Genomic DNA, 25134 nt, shown 5'->3' with positions numbered 1-25134 from the left:
TCCCCAGTGCCCAAGTAAAAGCCAAGTGTGGTGGGAAGCCCCTTTAACCCTAGCACTAAGGGGAGGGTGGCAGAGACAGGTGGATCCCTGGAGCTCACTGGCTAGTTATCTGTGCCCATCGGTGAGCTCTGGGTTCAGTGAGAGAGCCTGCTTCAAAAAAAAAAAAAAAAAAAAAAAAAAAAAAAAAGGTGGAAAGGGATAGAGGAAACCACCCAACAGCGACCTCCGACCTCCAAACACGTGTGCACATAGCTGCCCATACACTTATGTATGTACATACACAAATGTATAGACATACACATGCAGGCAGAAAGAAGTTCTATGCGGCTGACATGCTAATTATTGTGGGCTTCCTTGACCGATAAGTGTGTTTAGGTTCCCTAAGCATATCAGGCAAAGCTTAATAGAACACTTTATCAGGCAGGCATCCACCAAACTAGAATTATTAATGGTGACAATTTTATCTAGGCCTGTGTTCACATGTACCTCATTATGTCAGGTGGGTGACCTTCACTGAAAGATTAGACATGTCTGAGACTGTGCAACCCAAAAAATGCCTCTTTAACAAGTAAACGCTATTATGGGAGCTGAAGCAATGGCTTAGCATACTTCTCTTGCAAAGGACTTGTTGGGTTTCCTTCTTAGTACCCATGTCTCACAACCACTCCGGCAGATCCGATGACCTTTTTTGGCCCCCTTGGGCACAAGGACACACACACACACACACACACACACACACACACACACACACACACACGCATTCTCCTCCCAGCAGTTGCTGAGATCTGTAGCTTGCCTGTACTGTCTTTTCTTTTCTTTTCTTTTCTTTTCTTTTTCTTTTTTTCGGAGCTGGGGACCGAACCCAGGGCCTTGCGCTTCCTAGGCAAGCGCTCTACCACTGAGCTAAATCCCCAACCCGCCTGTACTGTTATTTTTCTCTCAAACTTCCAGCAAAATTGTCTTCCTTCTGGGTCTGTTTTCAAATTTCTTTTTACTTACTAAACTAAGAACCTCCAGAAGGATTCTTATATATCCCAGTGACACACTTTGTTCCACTTCCCAACATGGCTACACTGAAGTAAATCTCTTTGAAGTTTCACCATTGTTCTTTTCTGTAATTGGCCTACTGGGGCAGGCGGCCAACCTAGCTTGCTTGTTCAGACTGCCAAAACACAGACTTTTCCCTTAAAAACTCCAAAACACGTTTTTAGCTTCCACCTTTTAGTCAGAATGTCACCTGAGAGAAGCCTTCCTTGGTAACCCAACCATTTTTCTTCAGTTAATTTGCTTTTCTGTTCTTAGCTCTCCTAATTACTCCTGTATTTATTCACTATATTTTGTTTCCCTGGCCAAGCTGAGAATCGTTTGAAGTCAGGGATCTTGTCTGCTGCGGAAGTCACCGTGTCCCCGACACCTAGAACAAGCCCAGGCACTTGCCTAGAGCTCTACAGCGAGTAGCTGAGCTCTCTGGTTTGGTCCAGCTGTGGGAACTGCGGAAATGCTTTCTCAAGTACTGTCAACCTGAACTACGTGGGCGGGACAAGGGCGGAGCTCCCTTGACTTACTTGTAGCGACAGCTCCGCCCCTGGCTCCGCCCCAGCCCCGCCCACGTCTGTGTTCTCTTGCGGATCTCCATAAAGTTCACTTGGCGGCGCAACGCGCAGGGGCTTCTGGGAGCTGACCGCCTCAGCCAATCAAGAAGCGCGGGCGAGCGGCGCGAGAAGCGGCGGCGGCGGCGTAGTGAAGTAGCCGGGAGCTGGCGGCGAGCAGGCGGCAGAGCCAGGTAAGGCATGTGAGGCGTGGGCGACCACGCGACCCCGATCCTGGGCCTGGCCCGAGTTCGGGGTCTGGCCTCGAAGCAGAACCCCGAGCCTAACTCGAACCCCATCCTATGTTCGTAGCCACGAGGCTCGCGCTTCCTTTCTTGCGGTGGCTGGCTGGGCACGCCGACCGGCGACAGCTCACCGAGTGCTGTGACTAGGCTCTTCTGAGCGTGGTCCTCCCTACTGGTGCACTATCGCCACGCCCACCCACGGCTGCCAGGCGTCACTAGGCCTGGCTGCCCTCTGTGGGTCGTGGGGGGCGTTCTTCTAGAGAATGGCTTTTCCGGGTGAAGGGAGGCCACCCAGCGAACCCCTGTCAACTGTTGTCTCCTTTTACGGATAATCCAACAGGATGCTAATGGTTGCCACTCCGGTTGTCTCTTCTGTTTCTGGGTACCCTGTATCCTATCTTCTGTAAGGAATGCCCAAATATATTGGGTCCCTTCTAAAAGAAAATCACAGCATGCCGGGCATGGTGTAACTGTCAAAGGGAGTTGGAGCCAGGCTGGTCTACATTAGACCCTGCCCCACCCCTACCTCACTAGATGACTTTCAGCACAAGCAAAGGTCAGCACTTTAGTAACAATAACAGTAATAATCATCATCATCATCATCATCATCATCCACCCCTAGTTCCCTAGATGACTTTCAGCACAAGCAAAGGTCAGTGCTTTAGTAATAATAGTAATAATAATAACAACAATAATATAACCCCCCCCATAGTGAGCTGTAAGGCTTTTAAATAATGTGACCTACATTCTCAGAGTCTGTTACCCCCCCACCACCACCACTGCTAGACATGCTTTGACTTCAGGTCTTAGTTCTTGCGGTTGGATGTCTGTTTTGCCAGCTCTAGAGGGGCATTTAGAGTGTAAACCTTTCCTCACTCCTTGTCTTCACTGCCTTAGTTGTATTCCAATATTTAGGTTCTACTCGACCTATGTCTTGTCTCTCCGCTGTAGAACATGAGCGCCTACCTAGAACCTGGGTCTGGCACACAATAAAGTAGGTGCTCAATAAATATCAAATAAATGAATGTTATTGATATCATTATAGGCTTGTGAATGTGGTGGTGAATGAGACAGGCTTGTTTCTTGGGAAGACATCATATACATAATATATATTATATATACATATGAGTGTATATACATATGTACATATATGTGTGTGTGTATATGTATGTATGTGTGTGTATATACACACACACACACACACCATGAGAGATGAACTGTTGGAGCTGTGGTGAGTTTGGGGTCTCTGTCCCCCTTCCCCCTCCTTCTTGTGTGACTTTTATGTATATGGATATATGTATGGAGTCCAGAAGAGAGTGTCTGGTTCCCTGGAGCTAGAGTTACAGACAGCTAGCTGTAAATCACTGATGTGGGTGCTGGGAACTAAACTGGGGTCCTCTAAAGAGCTGTAAGTTTTCTTAACTGCTGAGCCATCTCTCTAACCCCTGGGCCTATGAGGTAGTTACATTTAGAAGTGTGGGTGTGTGTGTGTGTGACAGAGTAAAGATCAGGAAGAAGACCCAAGTCTGTTATGGTCACTGGTCATTTTAATTAGCAAACACATTTTTAGTTCTGTTGTGTGCCAGGCTTAGCTAGATGCTCAGGATTCAGGGTTAAATATTTGTGAACCTTTCCCTACAGGAAGACATGTTTGAGAAGAAGTGGTTGCAATTGCTCCACTAGGGAAGAACGTTCAGTATAATTAGGGAGTCCTTTGGGTAGGTTAGAGCAGCCCTCTGACTTGGCAGTATGCTTAGGAGCTCCCTGTGTCTGGTGAGGATGTGTGTGTACTTGACATGGACTGGAGCATGAAGGAAGGAAACTATGCAGAGCTTCCTAAGGCATAGAGAACTGTCAGGGTACAGCTGGGGAGGAGTCGAAGATGGTGCATGGCACTGTCTATTCTACAGAGCATGCAGCCAGGTCACAACCTGAGGTTGAAGGTGCCCCTGATGGGTCTAAAGTAGGAGGTATTTTGGAATATCCACTTTGGCCACAGCAAGACTGGGTTAGAAGAAATGGGAAGTTTTAGGCTGTTGAGGTAATTGGAGGAAGTTATGAGGGTCAGAGCAGAGAGGAAAGGTGAGGGTGTGACTCGTTATGAGGTATGAGAAGTAAACTTGGAGATAGGCTGGGCTCGGGGGAGAGGGGAGCCAGATGGTTTCTGGTTAAATTGACTGTTGTGGGGACCTAAGATGAGGAACTAGAATTGTCGCTGGCACTCATAGATCAGTCAGGAGTAGCTATCAGATAGACGAGTAGAAAGAATTGGTTTGGAGAAAGAATTAGAATTTAAAGATGCAGGAGTTTTGTTTGTTTGTTTGTTTGTTTGTTTTGTTTTGTTTTTTTTTGCCTTATTTTATGGCCTCTTATAGTTCTCTCTCCTCTGTTTCAAATAACCTAAAGGTTGAAATGTTTTGTAGCTTTATACTTTGTGTGCATTTGATGTGTGTGTGTGTGTGTGTGTGTGTGTGTGTGTGTGTGTGTGTGTGTGTGTGTTGGGGGTGGTGAGATGCATGCCCATGCGTGTTTGTGGATGTCCCAGGTCAGGAGTCTTGAGGTTGGCGTTGGATGTTTTTGTTGCTTTTTGAGACAGCAACTCTCACTGAACCTGGAGCCTACCAATTGGCTAGACCAGCTTACCAATGAGTCACCCAAGATCTACCAGTCTCTGTCCATCCCTCCCTCAGTGCTGGTGTCAAATTGATGCCACCACATTCAGCTTTATACATGGGTACTGGGGATTCAAACTCGCATCCTCACGCTTGCGCTGAACTCACTTTTCGCAGTCAGCGGCCTTCTGTTTGTAAGGACTAAAGGCCACTTTACTCCACCAATGCGCTCAAATAGTAGCTTAATCTAACTCCAGTACACAGTTACTGACTACCAGGAAAACCTCAAGCACCTCCAGAAATTTCTGTTCTACATTCCTGTGCTGATCTGTAAGGTCAACTAAAGGAATAACCTTATTCTTCTCCCTCCAGTAGTTTTCGGGTGTCTTTGGTGTATTAGTTACTTTTTGTTCATTGCACTAGGAATTCATGCAGTGAAAAAAAAAAAAAAAAAAGCAGGACAAGCTTGCCAGACTCAAGGACACTGTTAGAAGACCTGGTTTTGACATGCACTTCTTATGGGATAAACCGTAGAAATGGTGGGACTCCTTTATGTGGAGCGTCTTAGTAGCATCTTCACAAAGGAGACCCGTGAGCAGAGACCTGAATTGAGTAAGGGGATAGGCCTCGCCCACATTTAGGGGCAAATGCTCTGTAGCTGCAGAGGAAGTGGTTCCTGCAGAGGGCAGTGACAGCTCTTGAGTTTAGCATATTTGAAAACCAGCAGGAGGCCATATGGTTATATAGTCATGGGGAAGAGTGGGAACAGAAGGGCAAGGGTTGATTCATGGACACATGATGGAGATCTCAGCACACACAGAGCTCATATATGCTACAGGACCACCTGCCTCAGCTTTCTGGGTAGTCGGGATCATAGGCGGGCAATTATTATCACATTAGGCTGGACTTGAGTGTACAGGTAATGGGAATTATTGAAGGCTTAGCCTTTATTCCCCCTTTCATATATATGGAAGAGAACATATGGGTAGCAGAGGTCAGTATAGGAATAGGGAAGCTACTGTGATCTTGGATGAGGCATGGAGTGGCTTGGAGTAGGGTGATAGTGGTAGAATAAACAAGTGGATTCGTATAGGTATTTATGTCTTTTCAGAATAAATTAACTCAGGTTAATTAGCAGGTGTCATGACAGACACTTGGGGGGGGGGAGCAGGGAACAAGGAGGGGCTCCTCACTAGGCTCAACTCCTTAAAGGTCCTATCACATCTGAGTATTGCCACATTGGAGTCTTGGATAGCTTCAACTATATATAAACCATAGTATTGGGTTGACTTGAATTGGCCTTAATGCTATTATTTGCTCAGTGGTTACAATGTGGCAGGGGAGGGAGGTATAGTTAAAGTAGTCAAAGATGAGTTGCAGAGGGAGTAATTATCTTGCTCAGAGTCTCACAATACAAGGATGAAATAGCTGTTAGAAGCTTGGTGGGTGTTTTCGTTGAGGAAAATGTTAACTAGAAACCTGGGCAGGGCATAGTCATGGACAGTACATCTGGGGACCAGATGCCGAAGTCAGAAGCAGTCTCACTGGAATCCCTAGGAGTGGGGCCCAAGGCGTTTTTAGTTAGAGTATTTTATGGAAAGTGATGTGAGACAAAGAATAGATTGACCGGAGGCTGTGGCTAAAGGGACATGGACCACACCTACGTTTAGGTGCACCCATGAGGTGCAAGGCGAGAAACAACTTCTTCCTGCAGGCTGTCTTCTGACTTCCACACTCTGACACATACCCCTCCCTGCAAACAAAGTGTAAGGTATTGGTATTATGATGTCAGAGTTAGCAGAATGAGAAATACTCGCTAGGTAACAATCTAAGGTCAAGTGCAGATAAAGAGGGAAAGCGAGAGTTAGAACCTGAGAGATGGAAACCCAGGGCCACATGGGAGTGGACTGGGTAGCTGGCAGTGGTGCTTAGAAAACTACACTTTGGCACCTAGTAGGTTGACAGTGATGAGGGGATGTACACTGGCAGAGTCTGAAACCCAGCCCAGGCTGGAGTTGGAGTGCAAGGGCTGGATGTGAGAGTCATTGAGAATTAGTTAGGGGCAGTGAGCAGGTTTGAAATAGGGAATTCAGAGGCAGTGTTTCTTGCTGTGTTGTTTGTTTCTTATTAACCTTCTAAGAGCTGTTCCTGATGTGGCTCAGTAATTATTTTTACATGTCTGTTCATGCCTGTGATCAGTGAATATTGAGATAGAATTTCCCATTACCCTTGCATCCTTATCAGGTCAAGTTAACATAACAAAAGGCCATAGATTGAGCTGTTTAAAAGGAAATTTGAGCTGGCTTTGGTGCTTGTATTCCCAGCCTTCTGGAGAAAGAGGTTGGATTGTCTTTTCCAGAAAGGCCATTTAGCTACATAAAAGATTTTGTTTGTTAGAACAAAACAAACCATACAAAGGGGGAAAAAGCCCAACTCAACTCTTCCTCCTGAAATTTCTTAACTGCTTTGGAAATTGGAAGTTTGTTAATGGCTACCATCTTTCTCTTACTTTGTGCTAATCTTCTTGACATATGCCTCAGGATATGGGAGATGATGATGAACTTCCTAGCGTGATTTCATAGAGTCCCACTGGTTGCATATTAGAACTCCCACCATTTATCACTTTATTTCAAACTTACTGCCTCTCAGAGGCCTCATTTTTTTATGCCATTCCTTTGTCAGGACTTCAGACAAAATTTGAAGGGCCACAGTTCAATCCATAGTACCCCGAAAGGTATGCTATGCTCACTCTGAATCAGTTCTCCCTCTGAGCCCCTAATGGTAGCCAGTATTCTGGGTTCTAGCAGCATAGATTAGTTTTTCTTGTTCTTAAATAGATGCACACAGCTTGTCCCCCTTAATTTTGAGTCTAGGCTATAGTTTCATCTTTTCTATTGCTATATGATATCCTGGAGTATGCATACTACCTTAAGATAATTTTGTGTATACAGTGATTTTTAAATTTTTTTGAGGTGGGGGAAGGATCCTATATTGTTGTTTGGGTCTAGTAAAATCTATATTGCTTTCCAGGGGGTCATAGTGTCTTTAATGATGTATAACTTTGAAACTTCCTGTGCTGCATAGCTTTATGTCAACTTGACATTGTTGGAGCCATTGACAGGATAGAAAATTAAGAAATTGCCTCCATTAAAAAGAAAAAGAAAAAAAGAAAAAGGGCTGGAGGGATGGCCCAGTGGTTAAGAGCACTGACTGTTCTTCTAGAGGACCTGAGTTCAAATCCTAGCAACCACATGGTGGCTCACAACCATCTGTAATGAGAACTGATGCCCTCTTCTGGTGTGTCTGAAAAACAGCTACAGTGCACTTATATAAATAAATAAATCTTAAAAAAGAAAAAGAAAAAAAAAAAGAAATTGCCTCCATAAGATCAGCCATAGGACAGCCTGGAGAGTGTTCTCTCTCTCTCTCTTTTTGAAAAAATATTTTATTGTTTTCAGTTGTGTGTATAAAGGGGCATATGTGCACATGAATGCAAGTGCCCATGGAGTCTGAGATGTCAAGAGACCCCTGGAGCTGGGGTACAGGTAGTTGTAAGCCACTTGATGTGGGTGTTGGGAATTGAACTCATATTCTCAGGAAAAGCATCGTGTACTCTTTTTTTTTTTTTTTTTTTGGAGCTGGGGACCGAACCCAGGGCCTTGCGCTTGCTAGACAAGCGCTCTACCACTGAGCTAAATCCCCAACCCCGCATTGTGTACTCTTAACCACTGAGCCAGTCTCTCCAGCTCCCAGGCCTTCTCTTAATTAGTGATTGATGTAGTGTGAGGGCCCAGCCCATTGTTGGTGGTACAATCCCTGGGCTAGTGGTCATGATTTCTATAAGAAGGTTGAGCAAGCCGTGGGAAGCAAGCCAGCAAGCAGCACTCTTCTATCTGCATCATCTCCTGCCTCCAGGTTCCTGCCCTGCTTGACTTCTTTGGATGATGACCTATGGTTTTGACGCATACACTGAATAAACCCTTTGTTTCATCACAGCAATCAGTAGTAACCCAAGTTTAAGACACCTATCTTGGTTTACAGAAGAGCTTTTCAGCTTAGAAACTATTAATATTTTGAATCAACTAATTCTTTGTTGAAGGTTATGCTGTATGTGGTAGGATGTTTAGCAGAAACCCTGGCTTCTACTCTCTACATAACAATAATGTGTATTCTCTGTCCCAAATCGTGATATCCAGGAATATCTCAGAATATTGACACACTTGGCCTCAGGTCAAAGTCACCCCTAACCAGAACTTAGAGAAAAGACTCAGAGTGAGAAGCCTTTTACACTGCTTGGTGGCCTGTGTGTCTATGTCAGCTACAAGATGGAGCCTACCTTATCCTGGGATAAAGAATGTCACCTCTGAAGAGTTGCCTCTTTTGAGGAGTTTGAATACAGATGTTTGGACAGGGCCTTAGAAATCACCATGGACATTCGCAGTCACAGGGTGAGAGGGTGGGGTGGAGCTTCCTGGGTCCTCTCTTGCTTTCTGTTTCTAGCTAGAACTTCTGTCCCGGACGGCCAGAGTTCCCCAAACGTCCTTGTGTAGATCATTTATATTTCTATGTGCTACCAGGTTACTTGTCTTTGTTCCCTGGAGATGAACCAGCACAAGCGACATTTTCCCACACTACCTACTCCTCTCTGCAGACACTGAGTCATCCTGGGCAGTACTTAGATCCTTCTTTTCTGTGTGGGCTAATTGGTTTACTTCTTTGTTTCCCCAGAAGACTATTGTGAATTTTGGTCAGGTCTCTCTTTTACTGTCTTATAGGACCATAAAGAATTACCCAACACCTTGCTTTTTGAGTGCGAATGTACACATGTATTCCTGTGTGTAAATATAGGTATGTGTATCATGGTAACTTGCACATTGATCAGAGGACCAACCTCAGGAGTCTCCTTGATGCTTTTCTGATGACTGTGCCAGGCTAGCTTCTGAGGGTTCTCCTGTCTCTGCCAGACATCTCCCCTAGGGGTGCTGGGAGTGTAGATGCTTACAGACATTCACAGAAGGCATCAGGTTTCTACTTGGGTTCTGAGTGCTGGTGCACCACTGGGTGGGTACCGAGGTCGTCCTTACTGTCGACGGAGCTGTCCAGCACTGTTTTCTTTTTAACTGTTTAACATTTTAAACATTAATTTTTTTCTATGTGGATATGGTAACTCACACATGTAATCCTAGCACTTTGGCGGCTGAGGCAAAAGGATCACCTGAGTTTAAGACCTTGATGGGACACTTAATGAATTCTAGACTACCTTTGTTACAGAATGAATAAGATTCTGCCCAACAAAGAAACAGAACAAAAAATAAGAATACTTTTTTGTTTTTTATTTGTTTTTGTTGTTGCTTTTTGTTTTTTCCATACAAGGTTCTCTGTGTAGCCCTGGCTAGCCTGGAACTCACTTTGTAGACAGTCTGACCTTGAACTCAGAGACCTGCTTGCTATATATCAATCTTGTGAGTGTGCATAACTCACTTTCTAGATAGGCTGACCTCGAACTCAGGGATCCACCTGCTATGCATCAAAAATCTCCCTTACCCTTCCCTACCCATGTGTGTGTGTGTGTGTGTGTGTGTGTGTGTGTGTGTGTGTGTGTGCGTGCGTGTGCATGCATGCGTACGTGCACTTGATCCTGGGCCTGTGCATGCTTAGGCAAAGGCCAGAGATCAATGCTAGGTGTCTTCCTATTACTGCTTTCCATATTATTTTTTGAGCCTTTTGTCTTAACCTGGAGCTTATCCACTTGGTGAGACTGGCAGGGATTTGTGGGGGGGTGTACTTCCTTCTCATAATCCTCTCATCTCCATTTCCCAACACTGGGATTGTAGGTGTACACCACTAGGCCTGGCTTTTTAACTTGGTGCTGGGATCCAAAATCAGGTCCACATGCTCATATAACAGGCATGTTCTGTATCAGTCAATCTCCCTAGCCCTTAAATGTCTCTTTGACATGGAGGCCAGTAGGGAACACAAGAGAGAGAGAGTGATCTTAACTCCTGAGCCATTAAAAGTGCTGAGGAGGACAGGAGAGATGACTTGGCGGTTAAGAGCACTGACTGCTCTTCCAGAGGTACTGAGTTCAATTCCCAGCAACCACATGGTGGCTCACAACCATCTGTAATGGGATCTGATGTCCTCTTCTGGTGTGTCTGAAGACAGCGACAGTGTACGCACATACATTAAATAAACAAGCAAAGAAACAAACACATCTTTTAAGAAAAAAGTGCTAAGGAGCTGGGTGTGGTGGCTCATCCCTTTAATTCCAGCACTCAGGAGACTGAGGCAGATGTATCCCTGAGAGTTTGAGGCCAACTTTGTCTACAAAGTGAATCCAGGATAGCCAGAACTACACAGAAAAGAAAAGTTGTTGGGGGGAGGGGTGAGGAGTACTGAGGATTAAAACCAGGACACTGTGCTTGTTAGTTAGGGAGCTGCATCCCCAATCTTTCTTTTAGCTTTTTTTTCCTGGAGAGCAGACATACTTGTTTGCTTGCATATTATCTGTGGCTGCTGTCGAATAACAGTGGTTTTACTGAGTTGTGACAGAGTCTGGCCTAAAGTTTAAAATAGTCATTGCCTTTCCCTTGCTCCTAGGAGACAGACCTGAGAGGGCTGCCTCCATGTCTTTCATGCTTGCCTTTGATTGTCAGTTTTGAGGCTGTGAAGACTCTGGTCTCTGGAAAGTATTCAGAGAGTAACAGATTTGAAACAAAAGAACCATGGAGTTGTAGCCATGCCTGGGATGGCCCAGTGGTCTTTTTTGCTTTTGAGAAAGTGTGCCATGTAGTCCAGGTTGGCCTCAAACTGTAGCTGTATTAGTTATTTTTCTGGCTGCTATGATAAAATACCTTGACAAGAGCAATGTAAGAGAAGAAGATGTATTTTGGCTCAAAGATTGATGGTCCATGATGGGGAAGGCATGATGGCAGGAACCTGAGGGCAGCCATTGCATCTGCTGCTAGGAAGAGTAATGGACTGCACTGGCACTGCACTGGCTTCCTCCTCCTTATTGAGTACAGGGTCTCAGCCCATGGAAATGTACCACCCATATTTAGGTTGGGTCTCCTACTTTAATTAACCCATTGAAGGTAGCTCTTCACTGCCACGCCCAAACGCTAACCCAGTCTAGGTATGTACAATCCTCAAGGTATGTACAGAAACTCACTCTACATGACTATGCATCCTTTCAAGTTGATAATCAACAGCCGAGAGTGCCTTTGAATTCCTTATCCAGTTGCCTACAAGTGCCTGGATTATAGGCATGTGCCAACCATGCTCAAGGCAGTAGACTTTAAAGAACTTAGTGAACCTCCAATTTGGAAGTTGTCACAAGGCCTGTTAGGTAAAAAGAATACTTATTGATGGTGCTTAAAGGCAAAGGGAGAGAAACCAACGAGCTAGTATTACCAGGAACAGGTGAGTACATTTTGACATAAAAGCAGGAAAATCATTAAGGGGCCACTTAGAATACTGAAGGGGCATTTTATGAAGACACTGACTTAGAATGGTTTAGAGGCTCTCAGTAGTTGGAGCTCTTAGATATCTATTCTTTTCTGGCTCGATTGAATATTTAACATGGTTAAATGGCAACTCCTCCTCATACCCAAGCTCATGGCAACCATCTTCTTCCTTGTGGCCCTTCTCTTGGACCCTAACTCTTTGTACCTTGATCTTTCTACCTCGATCTTCTCCCTCAGACCCCTGGCCGGGATATAAAGTCCAGCCTTTCTGTTTACTCGGCCCAGTTATTGGCTATTCAACCTTTTATTAACCAGAGAAAATTGGGGAGCATTCGTTACACCACACTGATCTAGGAGACTCTTCAGTATTCATGTATCCTGACTATAACTAGATCTCAGGGTACAGAAATTAGCATCTGAACGTATAGTTTACAAGATCAATCTCCAGTACAAACCTTTAGTCCCAGCAGAGGTAGGTGGATCTCTGAGTTCAAGGCCAACTTGGTCTACAGAGTGAGTTTCAGGACAGCCAAGGGTACACAGAGAAACCCTGTCTCAAAAACCGAAAAATTAAAACCAAACAAACGAACAAACCAACCCTTCATATGTTTTAATAGCAGCTGAACTGAAATTATCTGATGTATTTTCACTATCTTTATAATGAGTTCATTTACTATATATGCAACTGTAAGGATTGTTTTAGTTAACTTTCTGTTTGTTGTGACCAGATAGCCTGGCAAGAAACAGTTTAAAGAAAGAGTTCATTCTGTGTCCTGACTAGTTTTATGTTAGTTTGCCACAAGCTAGAGTTATCAGAGGGGAAAAAAATGTCTCTGTAAGATCAAGCTATAAGACATTTCTTTTTTTTAAAGATTTTATTTTATTTACACGAGTACACTGTACCTGTCTTCAGACACACCAGAAGAGGGCATCAGATCCCGTTACAGATGGTTGTGAGCCACCATGTGGTTGCTGGGATTGAACTCAGGACCTTTGGAAGAGCAGTTAGTGCTCTTAACCATTGAGCCACCTCTCCAGGCCATAAGACATTTTCTTAATTAATGATTGATAGGAGAGGACCCATTCCCTTGTGGGTGGTGCCATCCCTGGCCTGGTGTTCCTAGGTTCTGTAAGAAAGCAGGCTCTAAGTAAACCATAGAGAGCAAGCCAGTGAGTTGTACCTCTCCATGGCCTCAGCATCAGCTCCTGCCTCCTGGTTCCTGCTCTGTTTGAGACCATGTCCTGGCTTCCTTAAGTGATTTACAGGGCTCTGGAAATGTAAGCCAAACAAACCCCTTTCTCCCCAACTTGCTTTTGGTCATGGTGCATCATCACAGCAATAGAAACCCCAGCTGGATAATGGCTCCTGCTGAAGGACTGCCTTCCACATCAGGAAATTCACAGCCAGGAAATGTGTGCATACAAGTGAGGCTGGATTATAGCCTCCAGGCTTTGTCCTCAGGGAACTTCTTCACCTGCTGCAGGTGCACAGTGTCCCCTAGCAAGTACCACGGCCAGGCACCAAGTGTTCAACCACTGAGTCCTTATTGGGAGCGTTTCACATTCAAACTGCAAGTATTTGCATCTACCTCATTTGAGAATGTTACTGCACCCCCTGTGGGGGACATGTTTAGACATTGAATGGCAGCTGAATGCAAAACAGCATGAAGAAACAGAAGAAATTGTGGACAGTAGTTATTGAATTTAATTTTCTCAGCAGCTACCAACCCACCACCACTTACATTCTTAAGGTTCAAAGACTATATTCCAAAGATCCGAGAGGGATACCAGGGAACTCCAGGCTTTGAGTTCAAGAGTAGTGCAAACAAAGCACTTCTCATTTTTTATTATTAAAGTAAGCAAAGCAGGAGGTTTACAGTTTAGCTTAAGCAAATATAGGTACCATGAGGGAATACCCCTGGCGTTATGCCTTACCACCTTTGGTCATGTGCAGAAAGCCAAGAATATTTCTCTAAGGCAATAATGTGGACATGCTGGGGTATGTTAAATGTTTTTAAGTGCATTTATTTATCATAGTTTGTGTGATTTTTAAATTTTTTTTGGAAGGCTACCTTCTGGGAAGAACATTCCGCACTGTAGCTCATCTGTAGTTCACAGTAAGTTTAGAGCTTTCTTACAAAGGTTCCCAAGTATATTCTAGGCTGGGGAAAGAGATGTAGATCATGGGATCATCACAGTAAGAACATTATTTGTTTTCTTTTTTGGGATGGAGTCTTACTGTAACCCTGGTGGCCTATAACTCACTGTATAGAGCACCAACCTAGCTGCAAGCTCACAGAGATCTGTCTGCCTGTATCTGTCTCTGGAGTTGTGGGCTTAAAGCTGCGTGCCACAAAACTCAAAATACTTTATTTTGTAGACAGAGTCACACTGAGTAGGAGCCCACACTGGCATTGTATTCACAGTCCTGCCTCAGCCTCCCGAGTACTGGAGTACAGGTATACCTTGCCACTTTAGTCCTGCCAATTTTAATTTTAGTAGTTTTAAAAATCAAAGTCCTAGCCAGAGCAATTAGACAACAAAAGGAGGTCAAAGGGATACAAATTGGAAAGGAAGTCAAAATATTACTATCTGCAGATGACATGATAGTATACTTAAGTGACCCCAAATTTCCACCAGAGAACTACTAAGCCTGGTAAACAACTTCAGCAAAGTGTCGGGGTATAAAATTAACTTAAATAAATCAGTAGCCTTCCTCTACTCAAAGGATAAACAGGCTGAGAAAGAAATTAGTAAAATGACACCCTTCACAATAGTCCCAAATAATATAAAATTCCTTGGTGTGACTTTAACCAAGCAAGTGAAAGATCTGTATGACAAGAACTTCAAGTCTCTGAAGAAAGACATTGAAGATCTCAGAAGATGGAAAGACCTCTGATGCTCATGGAGTGACAGGATTAATATAGTAAAAATGGCCATTTTGCCAAAAGCAATCTACAGATTTTTTTCCAATGGAAAAAAGATAGCATTTTCAACAAATGGTGCTGGTTCAACTTGAGGTCAGCATGTAGAAGAAAACAGATAGATCCATTCTTATTACCCTGTACAAAGCTTAAGTCCAAGTGGATCAAGGACCTCCACATCAAACCAGATACACTCAAACTAATAAAAGAAAAAGTGGGGAAGAGTCTCGATCACATGGCCACTGGGGAAAATTTCCTGAACAAAAAACCAATGGCTTATGCTCTAAGATCAAGAATTGACAAATGGGACCTCATAAAACTGCAAAGCTACTGTAAGGCAAAGGACACTGTCATTAGGACAAAATGGCAACCAACAGATTGGGAAAAGATCTTTACCAATCCTACATCTGAAAGAGGTCTAATATCCAAAATATACAAAAAACTCAAGAAGTTAGACTCCAGAGAGCCAAATAACCCTATTAAAAAATGGTACAGAGCTAAATAAAAAATTCTCAGCTGAGGATTATCGAATGGCTGAGAAGTACCTAAAGAAATGCTCAACATCCTTAGTCATCAGGGAAATGTAAATCAAAACAGCCTTGAGATTCCACTTTACACCAGTCAGAATGGCTAAGATCAGGTGACAGCAGATGCAGGTGAGGATGTGGAAAAAGAGGAACACTGCTCCATTGTTGGTGGGATTGCAAACTGGTACAACCGTTCTGGAAATCAGCCTGGAGGTTCCTCAGAAAATTGGACATTGCACTACCTGAGGACCCAGCTATACCACTCCTGGGCATATACTCAAACAATGCTCCAACATACATCAAAGACACATGCTCCACTATGTTCACAGAAGCCTTATTTATAATAGTCAGAAGCTGGAAAGAACCCAGATGCCCTTCAATAGAGGAATGGGTACAGAAAATGTGGTACATCTATACAATGGAGTACTACTCAGCTATCAAAAACAGTGACTTCATGAAATTCGTAGGCAAATGGATGGAACTGGAAAATATCATCCTGAGTGAGGTAACCCAATCGCAGAAAATCACACATGGTATGCACTCATTGATAAGTGGATATTAGCCCAAAAGCTTGAATTATCCAAGATACAATCCACAGACCACCTGAAGCTCAAGAAGAAGGATGACCAAAATGTGGATGCTTCACTCCTTCTTAGAAGGGGGAACAAAAATATCCATAGGAGGGGATATGGAGGCAAAATTTGGAGCAGAGACTGAAGGAATGGCCATTCAGAGCCTGCCCCACATGTGGCCCATATATATATATATATATACAACCACCAAAACTAGATAAGATGGATGAAGCTAAGAAGTGCAGGCCGACAGGAGCCTGATATAGATCTCTCCTGAGAGGCACAGCCAGAGCATGTCAAATACAGAGGCGAATGCTAGCATCAAACCACTGAACTGAAAACGGGACTCCCGTTGGAGGAATTAGAGAAAGGATTGAAATTGCTGAAGGGGCTTGCAACCCCATAAAAACAATACCAACCAACCAGAGCTCCCAGGGACTAAACCACTATACAGGGACTGACCCATGGCTCCAGCTGCATATGTAGCAGAGGATGACCTTGTTGGGCACCAAAGGAAGGAGAAGCCCTTGGTCCTGCCAAGGATGGACCCCTAGAGTAGGGGAAGGTGGGGAGGGGGGATAGGGAGGGGATGGGGGCTTCTGGACAGGAAACCGAGAAAGGGAATAACATTTGAAATGTAAATAAAAATATATCCAATAATTTTTTTAAATCTGTCTGTCTGTCTGTCCATCCATCCATCTATGTATAGTGTTTTTGTTTGTTTGTTTGCTAATTTATTTATTTATCTATTTATTTATTTTTTGAGACAGGTATTTTTCTGTAGTCCTGGCTGTTCTGGAGCTCACTCAGACCAGGATAGCATCAGGGATCCACCTGCTTCTGCTTCCTGAGTGCTGGGACTATAGGCGTGTGCCACTACACCTGGCACAATTTATTTGATTTATGTCTGTGTGTGTGTGTGTGTGTCTGTCTGTCTGTCACTTGCTCTCTCTCGCTTTCGGTGGGGGGGTGCAGAAGAGGGTGTCAGATTTCCTGGAGCTGGAGTTACAGGCAGTTGTTAGCTGCCCAACATAAGTGTTGGGACTCAAACTCAGATCCTCTACAAGAGCAGTAAGTTCCCTTTCTTGCTCACAGAGCCGTCTCTCCAGTCCTACGTATTAACCTTTCAGAATAGCATCTTACAGCTTGGCCTCAAAGGCAGTCTGAAGTTCAGCTGAAACTGGGGAGGAGTGCTCTGGTAGTAGAAATGAAGAGAAAGGTTTAGGGCAGGAATGTGCCTCTTTCCCTGGAGCCAGTAAGGAAGCCCTGAGGGTGGACAGAGCCCAAGGAAGAAGGGAATCAGGTTTGGACAGTCAGGGGTAGGTAGAGCCCCACCTGGAGAGCACCACTGTACCAGATGTTTAAGCCCAAGCATAGGACCTGCATTTAAAAGGATCACTGCTTGCTAGGTTGGGAGTAGACTTAGAGCAGGCCTGGAGGATGTTAGCTCTGCCCTCCTCGTTCTCCCATATATAATGACAGGTGTAGTCTGAATGTATTGGATTTAATATGTATATATACTTTTCTAGGAACTTTAGTTCTAAAACTTACAGTGTATATGATTTTTGTTAAAGATTAAAGCCAGCTTAGAACCACATGAAGAAAACCAAAATACTTCTATGATTACTCTGAGAGGATCTATTTTCGTTTTAACCAGCCTTTAAAGTTAATGCCCTTTAATGCTCATTTCAAAAAGTCCTTATCTTCCAGCTATGGATTTAGGATGGTTACTCTGGCCCTGCACATTAGCATATGTTTCTGTAGCTGAGCGATAATAACAGTTTAAGTATAGAGCTAGACCACTGGGGTTTCATGTGTGTAGTTGAAACCATGGACATAAAGCAGAGAAAGAAAGAGTAACTAAGATCTGCAGTCCAACCAGAGGAGTCCAGCTTGACTCTCCACACGCTCCTCAGACAGCTCACAACTAACCTAAACTCAAGCCCCAGGGAATCGGATGCTCTCTTCCGACTCCTGCAGACACCCATACCCACACTGTGCACTCACACAGACACATGAGCATACACATCAAAATAAAATTTATAAAATCTTTAAAATCGAGCTGCTGTTTATAAGGAATTGTCCACCTCATTTTTGAGACAGTGTCTCACATTATATTATAGACTAGCCTAGAACTCAACTTTGTATCCCTAGGCTGACCTCAAATTTGGAGCAATCCTCCCTCAGCCTGCTGAGTACTGGGGTTACAGTTGTGAGCTACGATGCCCCTCTAAATGTTTTCTTTTTAACAATAAACTTGTTCCTAATCTTTTAGCATTATAATTTTGCAGATTTATTTTTTTACGTGTATGAGTTTTTATGTGTTTATCCTGCATGTATGTAAGTGCACCATATCAATGCAGTGCCCATGGAGAGGAGAAGAACTTGTTGGATCCCTTGGAACTAGAGTCATAGGCAGTTGTGAGGTGCCTTGTGGGTTCTGGGATCCAAATCCTGAGTCCTCTCTAAGAATAAACAATGTTTTTAATCACTGAGCCATCTCTCTAGTCTCTTAAAGATTTACTCATGTGTGTATATATTTTTGGGTACTCTTGGGGCCAGAAAGAGTATCAGATCCTCTGGAGCTAGAATACAAACAATTGTGAGCTGCCTGGCATGGGAACTAAAAACCAAACTGGGGTCCTCTGTAAGATTAGCACGTGTTCTTGACTGGCGAGCCACCTCGCCAGTCCTTAACTATTTTTATGATGTTAATACATTTTGCCTTCTGTTAATTTAATAGTGGTAGGAATTAAAAATATTGACTTCATCAAGAACCTTGTATTAGGATGGTATAGTGTATATACACAAGATTCATAGATGTGTATTAGCTGGTAAATAGCTTGCTCGATCTTCTTTTTTCTTTCCTTTCCTTTTCTTTCCTTTTTCTTTTCTTTTCTTTTCTTTTCTTTTCTTTTCTTTTCGTGTTTCAAGACAGGATATACGTGTCTTGTATAGACCACGTTGAACAGAGATCCACCTGCCTCTGCCTCCTGAGTGCTGGTATGAAAGGTGTGTGCCTCCATGCCTGGCAAAGGGCAGCACTTTCTTTAAAAAGTAAAATATTCTTATTTTATGTTATGTGTGTTTTACCTGTTAATGTGTCTGTGCTTGATATGCATGCAGTGCCCTCAGGCTGGAAGAGCGTATCAGGTTTGCAGCGGGAGTTATAGTTGGTTATGAGCTGACATGTGGATGCTGGGAGTTAAACCTAGGTCCTCTTCAAGAGCAGTCAGTGCTCTTAACCACTGAACCACCTGTCTCTCCAACTCCTGATATTTTTTTAAACATTTATTTAAACAGTATGTGTATGTGTGCTTGTATGTATGTGGAGTCATGCCACACCACATGTGGAGGTTAGAGGAAAACTGGCCAGAGTTGTTTTTTTGGAGTCAGTTTTCTTTCCACCGTATGGACCTCAGGAATTGAATGTTGGTCACAATAGCAAATGTTTCCCCATGAGTTCAGTCATCTTCTCAAGCTACAGCACTTTAAATCACTTGTTAGAGAAACAGGTGGCCTTATTAATTATGTTCATGGTCTAAAAGACAGGTATATGTCATGCATAATGAGGCCTTCAGTAACTTTAGAAGAATGTGTAAATGGAGTCCAGGGTGTGAGTAATAAAAACGGATGTCTTCTATGTTCAAGAAGACATGGATGAGCTAAAACAAAGCAAGACTGGGTTTAGTTAGAAGACACTTAGTGTTTCTCTGATCTCAGTACAGCCAGATCACTGCAGGGCGTGTGCCGGGCACATAACTGAGTTCCGTGGACTAGAGTTACCGTGAACATCCTCATGGAAGGCCTTAGGCTACAGCAATGCCTTCATCTTTTCTTTGGGGTGCAGCATATTTCAAGACAGAGTCTCACTGTGTAGCCCTGCCTACTCTATTGACCAGGCCAGCCTCACACTCAAAGAGCTTCTCCTGCGTTGCCTCGGGAATGCTGGGATTCAAGGCGTGTACCATCATGGCCCTACAGCAACCCCTTCTTAATAGGGGCATTCTTCAGGTGGAGGGGTGGTAGTGCCCTTTTCTCAAGATAAATGTGGAGAGATTGGAGGTATAGAAGGATCGTTCTTTAGGCTTCCTGGAGCTGCCACAATGGCTTGCATTTCCTTATCTGTGTTGGGTCTACAGGAAAAGGCAGGAATTCTAGCCTGTGGCTTAATATGCTTGCATTGGTTCTGGTGGTGAAATCAATCTTGGGACTGTCAATATTCACAGAAATGATCTGTTGTTCACAGTCTGACTCATTTTCTCTGTCAGGCCTGTTCTTGGGCTATATTCAGGAACAAATCTTGCTTGTTGATGAACTGCCCCCCTTTCAGTTTACAAAAAGTCCTGGAGTTTTATTATCTTGTAACAGATTGAAGCAAACATGACGCCTCCCTCCCCCTTGACTTGGGTCTTTTTCTTTCATGTAGCATCTGCATCTCCAATGGATACTGAGGGATTTGGTGAGCTCCTTCAGCAAGCTGAACAGCTTGCTGCTGAGACCGAAGGCATCTCTGAGCTTCCACATGTAGAACGAAATTTACAGGAGATCCAGCAAGCGGGTGAGCGCCTGCGTTCCCGTACCCTCACACGAACATCCCAGGAGACAGCAGATGTCAAGGCGTGAGTACTGGTGGGGAAGTACTGTTGGACTGGGTAGTTTGGGGGCAGATCAGTTTCTTCTATGATAGTCACAAGCCGGATAGTCAGGACCTCAGAGTTACAAGCAGATCAGCAAACCTTGCTTTGTTTCTGTGCCTCTCTAGGTTTTTAGAGTTTTAGTCTATTTGTCTGACCAAGCTGATAACCCATATCATAGGATGGGGGAGCTCTGCACCGTAGTTCCTGCTTGGGTTTGTGGTCTGTTGAGTCATAAATGGCCCTTGTAAGTGTGTTAGTAGATACGGGTCGTGCACATAAATGCTACCCAAAGCCAGAAAGCACTCAGCGGTGAACAGAGTTTTTAAGGGTAATTGGAAAAAAATTGATGATTGGTCAGTAAGGAAAGCCATCCAAGTGAGGAGTGATTTTTGTCTGCTTATTGTTGGTGACCCCAGAGGCTGCCTCTGAAAGGCCTTGAAATACAGTGCTCTCCAGCTGATTGCAGAAACAGGAAGGTGGGCGAGCCCCAGGAGAAAAAGGCTTTTCGGGAAAATGCTGATTAACAGCCTTAGCAGGATCCCTAGAGAGGATCTTGATTGGATAAAACACAAACCCAACAAAAAAGTCAAAACCAAACTGCTTTCTGTGAAAAATGTAATTGAATGGTTATTTACGGTGTATCAGAAACTTCTTATACATTAAGTCTTTGCTTAACCATCACAGCCAGCATCAAGTTGCTGATCTGTATATTCTAATTGAAGGACAAAGGTTCAGAGAGGGGCTAGTTCCTTTCTCAGATTATACAGCAGGCAAGTGGTGAGCCAAGATTCAAACCCAGTAAGGCTGATGCTAGCACCCATGTTCCTGTATTTCTGGAAGGGTCCTGGAGAAAGGGGTGAAGGGAGATCTGCTACTGAGATTTTGTTGCGTCCAGAAAGTCACCAGGATTCTGTGTAATTCAGGAGAATGTCTATCTAGTGTTCATTCTGTGACCTTGAGAAAGACTGGTGTTAATCTGAGGGCATTGTTTCAGGGACTTGGTAAATGTCAAAGTGGTGTGGAAGGCTGCATTCCCTTTCTCGGTGATCATGAGAAAGGGAGTGTTTAGTTGCTGGATGAAGTCAACAATAAGCTATGGACCACTCTTGGTTGTCTTGGAACCTGCTCTGTGGACCACGCTGGCCTTGAACTCATAGAGATCAGCCTGCCTCTGCCTCTTAAGTGCTGGGGTAAAAGGCATTTGTCACACTGCCGTATCTTGGTTTTGTCTTTTTAAACTATCCAGCCTTGTAGCAAAACGCTGCCAATGGCTAACCTACACTGGTCCCCAGTACCCTGTAGATATTTCTGCCAACTTGTCTTCCTCGTAGGCCCCAAACTTCTGTTTCTGGCTGCCTACAGTTTCCTTGATTTTAAGCAGACGGCTTCTGCTTGTGCAAGGATGCTGGAGGAGCAGGAGCCCGTGGATGCCCGCTGAGTTGCTATAGTTATAATTTAATTGCATCAGCTTTACAGCCCATTAAGAGCAAAAAGGGAAGATGTTTTCTTGGTAACAATTATCAGTCATATTCTGTTTCTTGTAAATTTCCATTCTTCCTCATCCCTTCTACCTTAAGTTCATTATTTAGGGAGGCTGGGAATTGAAAGAATGGATATTGGGTGGGGCAGGTGCTTAAAAAGAAACCAGAGGGCTGACGACTGTATTTTTCCATCTTCTTGATAGGCATAGTCACAAAGTGTGGTGTGGATATTTTAGTACATGCTGGATGAGGGCAGAGAAGAGAACCGAACAGGATCTTGTGCAGTTTTTTCTTTTCATTTTAAAAATGTTATTCTATGTGCATAGGTGTTTTGCCTGTACCACATGCATTTTTATTTTTATTTTTTTTTTATTTTATTTTTTTTTTTTTTGGTTCTTTTTTTTCGGAGCTGGGGACCGAACTCCGGGCCTTGCGCTTCCTAGGTAAGCGCTCTACCACTGAGCTAAATCCCCAGCCCCGCATTTTTATTTTTAAGAGAACAGTTTTTTTAATGGAATCTTACTGGTCCCAGCTAGCCTAAAACATGCTGTGGCCTAGCGAGTAGCTAGGGTTACAGGAGTATGCCAACACTTCCAGCGTAGAGAGCAAATTTGATAGCAGTTTTGCATGCATGTATTTGATCTTTTAAACTTTTGGTTTTTTTTTCCCACCACACAAGACTGGCATCTGTAAAGCAGGGGTTTGGAGACTGTGCCCATGAACCCGCTGTCTACTACTACATCTTATGGGAACCACATTTACTTGTTGACTGTGTAACTTTTTTATTTATTTATTTATTTATTTATTTATTTATTTATTTATTTATTTTTTGTATGACAGAGCTGAGTGATTGCCACAGGTTATAGGACAAAATCTCACAAACTCCTTGTGTAAGTAATAGAATAGACGAACACTCATGTGTATATTTCCATTAAAATACAGAACATTACCAGTGTCTGTGGTTGCCTGTCATCACTGTCTGCCCACGTTTCTCAGCAGAAGTAGGTCAGTGGATTTATCCACTAAAACAAAGCCTAACAACCTAGAGAGGTACAAAGAGAAAGACAGTAACCACTCTCCTGCCTTAACTTATCCTGCAAGGTAACTATCGTTATTAATTTGTGTAATCTTTGACAGTTTTCTCCATACCTTGTGAAACATCTAACATAATTTGGCCAAAGCTGCATAGTAAATATTCATTTGCTTTGATAATTTTACTAAGCTGTCTTTTTGGCCACTTTTGTGTTTGGTACAGTGTCATCATTTAATGTGAAGTCAACCCTTGAAAACCACATCATCTCCACTCTCTAAGTAAGGAAGATCAGGTCGTAGTGGACAACTAGAGTCAAATTCAGCTTGGTCAATAAAAATCCCTTTTGTCGAGGACTGGAGAGCTGGCCCGTAGTTAGGTCGTTAAGGCTGTTCTTCAAGAGGACCAGAGTTCAATTCCCGCACCCACATGGCACACACAACTGTCTGTAACTCCAGTTCTGGGAGATCCAACACAGACACACATGCAGGCAAAACAACCAGTGCATGTAAAACAAAAATAAATGAATTAAAAAAACCCTTTTGGCACTTGCCATAAGTACTTTCTCAGAGGACTGTCACAGTCACTCTTCTGACTTATTGTCAGAGCTCGAGAAATGGGAGAGGTAGGGACTGATGCTCATGTTTGAAATGCTATTTAAGGTTTTTTTTTCATGAGCAAATTGTAGATGAAATTTGAATTCTTTTCTTTTTCTTTCTTCTTTTTCCTAAACCTTGTATGTACTGGGAACGGTTTTTGTGTCTTTTACTCTTTTGGGCTCTGGAATGTGACTCCAGCTTCTGTGGCTTTCTGATTGTGGGGACTGTCTGTCTGTGTAGACTTAGGATTTGGGCTGATAAAAGGCAAGGGCCTTAAGAGCTGAATGTTGGGTTAGAAGTGTAGCTCAGTGGTAGAACTCCTGCCCGTTGTATGAAGTTTCTGGTGTAACCATCCTCATGTAGGTCTTCACTCTGCTAGAGAGCTTCCTCTCCCCTTCCCTCTTCCTCACCAGCATTTTTGCATAGCTAACACGTAAGCTATGCAATTTAGTTCTTGTAGATGCCTCTTAGATGGGCATTCTCCTCTAATTCCAATACTTGCACTATTTGTGTTGCCCAGGCTAGCCTGGAACTAAATATGTAATCTAAGCTTGCCTGGAATTCTTGATCCCTATCTTAGCCTCTCCTGTGCAGGAATTGCAAATCTGAGCTGCCACCCTGGCTCAAGAGCTGGTCTTTCTTTTTTCTTTTTAAAGATCTATTTATTTATTATATATAAGTACACTGCAGCTGTCTTCAGACACACCAGAAGAGGGCATCAGATCTCATTACAGATGGTTGTGAGCCACCATGTGGTTGCTGGGATTTGAACTCAGGACCTCTGGAAGAGCAGTCAGTGCTCTTAACCACTGAGCCATCTCTCCAGCCCCAAGAGCTGATTTTTCAATTCTGGAGTTTTTTATTCTAGTACATGTCAAGGTCATTTGGACACTGGATGTACTCTCACATGTTACTGGTGAAGATGCAGTGTTAAAAGTGATCTGGTAATTCTGTTTCTAAGGATTCATTCCGAAGACCTAGTAACAGAAACATGCAGTGTCTATGCATAAAGAATCACTGTGGCCTTATTTGACACAGCAAACGTAGGGAACAGGGTCTGTTTTTAGGATGCTGGCTAGGTATGCCAGGCTTGGATACTTGGATACTTCACAGTGGGACCAAGGAATAATCATGTATTCTACCATGGAGTGACTTCAGGACAAGTTATTAAGAAAACATTTCAAGGTAGGGAAAAGTGTCTAAAGTACTAGACTGAAATGTAGTTCAGAAATAGAATGCATGGCCAGCTTATGAAAGGTCCTGCGGTGGTCCCTAGTACAACAACATCAACAACAAAAGGGTCGGTGGGTAGGTGCATAGTGCTTTTCCCTTCTACTTAAGAAAGCAGATAAAAGACATCCTATGTTAGTGGCTTGAGGTAGTTAATATGTTGATATGTTAATATGTTAATGTGTTAATGTGTTAGATGTCAATCTATACATTCAACAG

The 25134-nt window shown here is 43.5% G+C and overlaps 1 protein-coding gene across 1 annotated transcript in view; it reads left to right on the top strand.

Annotated features, from left to right (window-relative positions):
• Positions 1-1720: 1720 nt before the first annotated feature.
• Nup93 (nucleoporin 93) overlaps positions 1721-25134 on the top strand; it is a 103525-nt gene continuing 80111 nt past the window's right edge. The window contains 2 exon segments of the mRNA NM_001011925.1: positions 1721-1783; positions 20365-20557. Coding sequence (NP_001011925.1) covers positions 20379-20557 — 179 coding nt within the window. The 5' untranslated portion in view covers positions 1721-1783; positions 20365-20378.

The sequence above is a fragment of the Rattus norvegicus genome, chromosome 19 (assembly GCF_021556685.1).
Source record: "Rattus norvegicus strain SHRSP/BbbUtx chromosome 19, alternate assembly SHRSP_T2T, whole genome shotgun sequence".
Taxonomy (NCBI): Eukaryota; Metazoa; Chordata; class Mammalia; order Rodentia; family Muridae; genus Rattus; species Rattus norvegicus.
The sequence above is the reverse complement of the archived record's forward strand: the minus strand, read 5'-3'. Positions and strand labels throughout refer to the sequence as shown.